The 6383-nt window shown below is 38.1% G+C and overlaps 1 protein-coding gene across 1 annotated transcript; it reads left to right on the top strand.

The window, feature by feature from the left end:
• The first annotated feature begins 1082 nt into the window (after positions 1 to 1082).
• Positions 1083 to 4699, top strand: LOC105961567 (putative late blight resistance protein homolog R1A-3). The gene is made up of 2 exons (XM_088815499.1): positions 1083 to 3383; positions 3456 to 4699. Exons 1-2 carry the CDS (start codon positions 1219 to 1221, stop codon positions 4483 to 4485), a joined length of 3195 nt encoding a protein of 1064 aa, XP_088671625.1. The 5' UTR covers positions 1083 to 1218; the 3' UTR covers positions 4486 to 4699.
• The last annotated feature ends 1684 nt before the right edge of the window (positions 4700 to 6383 follow it).

The following is a 6383-nucleotide window of genomic DNA, read 5'->3' as shown; positions in this document are numbered from 1 at the left end:
TGCAAAGTGGAATTAAGTCCAAAAGAACAATGATGAAGCGTACAAAAAACGTCAAGTTTGGGAGCATATGTTCCAAAATGCACTTTGTATAAGCCATTTAGAAATCAACACCTACACGCTATTTATTCTTTTTCTTTTTGAGGGAATGGAATAATTAAAAAATCTGCATTATTATTAGGGTAAATTACGAACCTCCCATGAACTTAGGCTAAATAAAGAAAAACAATTCACTTATCCGTAATAACCAAAATCTCCATCTGATTAACTGTTGATCGAGTTTTTTAACAGAATGAATATGTGTACAGTCTATTATACCTTCTGTGAGAAATGAAAGAAAATATCTGAAACTGTGTAAACTCAAAATTCGTGAAAAGTCACACTGTAAGGGGTTGGTGTAAGACGGAAACAAACCTTAGGGGCAGGGGCGGATCTAGGGGGTGGCCAAGTATGCCATGGACCACCCCAAATAACGAAAATAAATTTGCCTTACTGGCAAAGACCTGAAAGTTGTTAGATCAGGTCATGAGTTCAACTCCATTATTGTACAAAAAAGTATTGTTTAATTTTTTTGTCTAAATTTCTTTTGAGCCCCTCTCCCATAAACACATTATATTATATTTATTTTACTATTTAGTCCACCCAAAATTCAAAATATATAAAAAAAGTCCTAAATTTTTTCTTGTTTTTTTAGCCCCTCTCCCCAAAAACACATTATATTATATCTATATTATTATTTAGTCCACCCAAAATTAAAAATATACAAAAAAAGTCCCAAATTTTTTCTTCTCCTAATTTATCAAAAAAAAAAAGTTTCAATTTTTTTTTCCCTTCTCCTAATTTATACAACAAAAAAAGGTTCAAATTTTTTTTCCAGGGGCGCTGCCCTGAACCCCTAAAAATTTAACCCCACTATACAGTAAATTCTTGGACTCGGCACAACCGGCATACCCTGAATTTTCGTCCTGGATCCGCCACTTCTTAGGGGGATTTTGACGAATATGTGGAGGTGATGTTTGTAATTTAATCTAAGTTTAGGGGGCTTTTAGTAATTTACCCTTATTATTCTAGGATGCAACTCTTCAAAGAAAATGTTGGCCTACAAAACTGTACGTATGAATAATGATTCTTCTCCACTTCTTCTATCCCAATTTTCATACAAATCATCTTCAAAAATTGAAACAGCAGCAATCATTTCTTCATTTTGCAACAAATTAAAGAATGGCAGAAATGGGTTCTTCCTCACGTGACACTCTGCTCCAACTCTTTGATGAGGTAATTGAATGGAAGAAGACGAGCCAATCAAATGGCTGTTTTAACTGGACACCGAATCACCTATCAGCTGTTCGACGTTATGTCTCAAAGACGAGACTCAAAGTCACCTCGGACATAACCTTGCTGCCCTCAGCAAAACTGCTTAGGAACTCGAAAGACCCGAAAATGGTGGCCTACTTCACTCAAGAGCTTCGCACATTCTTCACGGTGGTGCCGACGCTAGGCCAGCTATTTCACAAAGACACCACCCTCAAGAAAAACGAGATGATTGCAGCTTTCATCAACTTCCTCCTTCAACTACTGCACCACAAAACAGATTTTGTTCTCGCCTTTGAGGATCGAATTTGCAGTCTTGAGAACGAGTTGAGGTTTCTCGTCACCGTTCTTGGCGATAAAATATTAGTGTGCGATGAGCACGAACAAGTACGAAATCTTTTGACGGAAATCGAAGCAGTGGCCGATGAAGCTGGAACATTACTGCATTCATTTTTCTTCTCCGTCGATCCAGTATTCCAGTTATTAGATGAAGCCCTCGACAATTTTCTAGAACATACCCACTCATTGAAATTCAGTATCACCGTACTGTCGGTTATGCCACCTGTCATCGCCAATAAAACTCCAAAGACAACCACTGTTGATTCGATCTTCATCGCCGATTCTCTTCTTTACGATCTCGACCACCTGTTGAAATATCAGCAGGACAATAGTCAGATCATTGATGTGAAGGGTCAAATCGGAACGCTGCATCAAGAGCTAACACTTTCTCTTTCTCTCCTCAAGGAGTTGAAGGTTCCTCCACACTTAGAGATGGAAGAGTTGAAAGAAGCCGATATACGAGCAAGAGACGTGGCGTACGAAGCCGAATTCTTGATCGGCTCTTTCTTGCTCGGAGATGCCCCTCTCTGGTATTTCTCCATCAGGATCCCTCGTGTCATCCACAAGATTAAGCTTATCGGGACTGAGCTCCAAGAAATCAAAAACAATGGAGAAGCTAACTTAGGAGGAGTCACAAAGAGTTTTGGTGCACAGCTGTCGTTGGAAGCTAAGAGAAGCCCCGATTTTGATGATGTGGCAGTGGGTTTCGATGACAACGCAGCATATATTCTGGAACAACTCGTAGGAGGAAGTGAGCAGCTGCAGATAACCTCCATCTTTGGAATGCCTGGACTAGGTAAGACTACATTCGCAAAGAAACTATTCGCGCATCCTTTAGTTTACTGCAGGTTCGATAGATGCTCGTGGAGTGTGGTCTCCCAAACATATCACAGGCGAGGTCTGCTGACTGATATTCTGATTGGCTTATCGATTGAGCTCGACCAAAATAGGATGTTGAATATGGACGAAGAGAGTTTAGTGGAACAGATCTACAAAACATTAAAAGGAAGAAGATACTTAATTGTAATGGATGATATATGGGATTCGAATGCATGGTACGATGTGGGGAGATGTTTTCCGGATGATGGAAATGGAAGCCGAATTTTGTTAACAACTCGGAATAGAGACGTGGGCCCACCTGGCACCATAATTCATGAGCTTCCATTTTTGTCAGACGAACAATGTTGGGAGTTATTAGAGAAGACGGTATTCGGTAATAAGCCGTGCCCTATGAATTTGCAAGGGATTGCTAAGGAAATCGCTGTAAATTGCTGTGGACTTCCTCTTGTGGTTGTTGTTATATCCGGTATTCTTTCAACTATGGAGAAGGAAGAGAATGCGTGGAGGGAAGTAGGGCAAAATGTAGCGTCGTACATTTCTTTAGGCGGAAACAACTTTACCATGCAAATATTGGAGTTCAGTTACGAGAATCTTCCGGAACGTTTGAAGCCGTGCTTTCTTTATCTCGGTGTGTTTCCGGAAGATAAAGAAATTTCGTTTCGCAAGTTGACGAGGCTTTGGATTGCCCAAGGGTTTATAGACAAGCATGATAAGAAGAATAGTGCAGAGGATTTAGCAGAAGAGTATTTAATGGAACTAATAGATAGAAGCCTAGTCATTGTTTCCGAAAGACGACCGTACGGTGGAGTCAAATCTTGCATTGTTCATGATCTGCTGCGCGAGTTGTGCTTGAGAAAAGGCGAAGAAGAAAACTTCTTAAGATTGGTGGTGGAAGAGTAAGTTTTACTCTTTTAACTATCTATTTTGCTGCTTCAAAGTTTTGTGTTTTAATTCTTGTCTTTTTCCAGTGACTATTCAATATACGAGAGAGGGCAGCACGTACTATCGCTCGGATCTTTGATAGCTCCATTTGGCCAACACGTTCGATCCTTCCACGGGAAGGTTCCGGAGCCGCCGTTCTACGTTGTCAGCATGACATCACTTAGGGTTATGGGTTTCAACTGGCCCCTCAATCCATCTCGTGATTTATTCGGAATCGAGTTTATGTTTCAATTGAGATACTTGGTAATCAACGATTTTCCACCATCAATAGGCAGCCTTGTGAACCTAGAATATCTACTCGTTCTGACATGCCACACACAAGTTATCACCTCGAAAATAATGAGAATGACAAAGTTGAGATACGTCCACATAACCCACCAAGCGAAATACGACGAAAGCTGCTATAGTGACACATCCCACACAAACAACATACAATCACTTTCAAACATTGTGCTTTACAAACCGAGTGATAGAGAGATGCTGAAGCGTTCGCCACATATTCGCAAACTCAAGTGCGAATGCAAACCGTGGCACGGTGAAGACGGTGTTTATCAATATCCGGACCTCCGTTTTCTCAGCCAGCTGGAGTCGGTCAGCATGACCACGTTTTACGGGCCCCACAGGGCTGAGGTCAGCTTTCCGGCGACCGTCAGAAAGCTGACGATATCCGGGTTGGGTTTGCCTTGGGAGATGATGTCAGCGATAGGAGGAATGCCGAATCTCGAGATTTTGAGGTTGAAGTGCGGTTCGTTTGTTGGGAAAAAATGGGAGACGAAGGAAGGTGAGTTTGAGAAGCTGAGATTCTTGATGATGTATAAATTGGAGCTGGACGAGTGGAATGTGGAGTCGAGCGAGCATTTTCCGAAGCTGCAAAGATTGGTTTTGTTCGAGTGCTATAATTTGGAAGTGGTTCCTAATGAAATCGGAGATATTGGAACGCTGCAGTTTATCGAGATAAGAGGGTGGTGCCTCAAGACGCTTGTCGAGTCTGCTGTACGGATTGAAGAGGAGCAACGTGATATGGGGAATGAAGATCTTAGAGTGGTATCTTCTTAATTCTGATTTTTTTTTTTTTTTTTAGTTTGTGTTATTGGTTTGCACTTTGCAAAGTCCCTTTACTCCTAAATTAAAATATATAACTAATCAATGGCAGTTTTTCATTCGATAGTGTAGTTTGAAGCTCAACTACTTGTGCTTTGATTTGTGATCTGTAGTGGTAGTCAATGGCTCAAGGAAACTTGGATTTGAATTTGAAAATTGAATCTTGAAATTTGTTGACCATTTTTAGTTTGATTGATTCATGTGATTTGATTATGATTAACAAGCACCAAGTGCGTTCCAAATTTATGATTTTACTTATTATATAAATTTATAATTAAAAAAATAAAGTTAAGTCATGATATTTAAAAATAAATTAAAATTAAAAAAATAAAGTACAAAAATTATTGTTCTGATTATGGCTGGGCATGGGTTGGGTAGGGTAATTATCGACAAATTACCTACCTGACCCGAATACCCAATTTTGCTAAATATTGGAAACCATAACTAGAAGATATTATTATTACCCGAACACGCGATCAATATGGGTCGGATAATGGTTGGCAACCGACTTTGTCAGATAAATAATGGGTCAGTTGTCGGTATTATTATTTATTGATTTTTTTTTATTTTACAATAATAAATTTTATTAAAAGTGTTTTCAGAAGATATTCAAAATTTTGGGAAAACATATGTTCCAAAAATCTTAATTTTCAAGTTAAGAGTTTTTGTATTTTATTAAACTTCTATGTTAAGTAAATATATAGTGAAGAATATGATATATAAGGATTATAAAATAAAAATAGTACATAAAGGTTTATAAATTTGCGTTTTGAGTTTTTTTAGTTTCGACTTCTTTTATATATTATTTTTGTTGGAATAAGTGGACTTAATGTGAATTCAATATTGGAATTAGTGGCAATTCAATATTGGAAGAAGTGGGCATTCATGTTGGAATAAGTGGGGGATTGAATGTTAGAATAAATGTGAGTTTGAAGCACCATTGTCTAGATGTATCTAGGCAATTGTCTTTTGGTTTTCCTATGTATTAAATTAGAATTAGAAGAGTTGTTAGTCTAAGAGTCATCTTGTAATTTATTAGAAGATTAATGTACTCCTCACTATAAATATTGGGTGCTAGAGATGATTGTAAGAAAGACAAAAAAAAAAACAAAAAGAGTAGTAATTTTTCCATCCACAAAACACCAGTCTTTTACTTTCTGTAATCAAAAATATTATTTTCAAGTCTTCACAAAATCACTAAAATCCAAATTCAGGATTAATCGTTTTATCCTATCCTGGTGCCTACGAATTGGCATCAAAGCCATCTTAAAAAATGTCCACCAACCTTGCTTCTCTTATACCTCGTTCAATGGAGAAAACTTCGATTATTGGAGTAATCTAATGAAGCTTTGTCTTAAATCTCAAGACATTCGGAGCGTTGTTGAAGACGGTGTTCAGACTCCCGAAAATGAGGATCAATTGACGAATGCACAAAGGCAAACTTTAAGAACCGAAAGACAAAAAGATCGAAAAGCTCTTTTCCAAATATATCAAGCCACCGAAGTTCATGTCTATGAAAGACTAACCAAGGCGAGTAGTTCCATGGATGCATGGGAAATTCTACAAACAACCTATGCCGGGAAAAATGAAGTAAAGAAGGTTCGTTTGCAATCTTTGAGGGCTGAATTCGAAAAACTAGAGATGAAAGAAAACGAAAAAATTGTTGAATATTTTACAAGAACCACCTCTCTTGTAAATCAAATATAATGGCGACAAATGGCGAAGTCATGGAAACCCAAAGAGTTGTCGAAAAAATTATGTAAAGTTTGCCGGTGAAATTTGATCATGTTGTTGTGGTTATCTAAGAGTAACAAGATCTTTCATACTTATCAAAAAAAAAAGATCTTTCATCA

The sequence above is a fragment of the Erythranthe guttata genome, chromosome 3, assembly GCF_056151865.1.
Source record: "Erythranthe guttata isolate IM_541 chromosome 3, IM_541, whole genome shotgun sequence".
Taxonomy (NCBI): domain Eukaryota; kingdom Viridiplantae; phylum Streptophyta; class Magnoliopsida; order Lamiales; family Phrymaceae; genus Erythranthe; species Erythranthe guttata.
The sequence above is the reverse complement of the archived record's forward strand: the minus strand, read 5'-3'. Positions and strand labels throughout refer to the sequence as shown.

What these genes read in the sequence shown, in the direction of transcription:
- LOC105961567 (XM_088815499.1), top strand. Translation starts at nt 1,219, where the DNA reads ATGGCAGAAATGGGTTCTTCCTCACGTGACACTCTGCTCCAACTCTTT. An exon ending in TTAAGATTGGTGGTGGAAGA is followed by an intron (nt 3,384 to 3,455) that starts GTAAGTTTTACT and finishes GTCTTTTTCCAG; the next exon opens with TGACTATTCAATATACGAGA.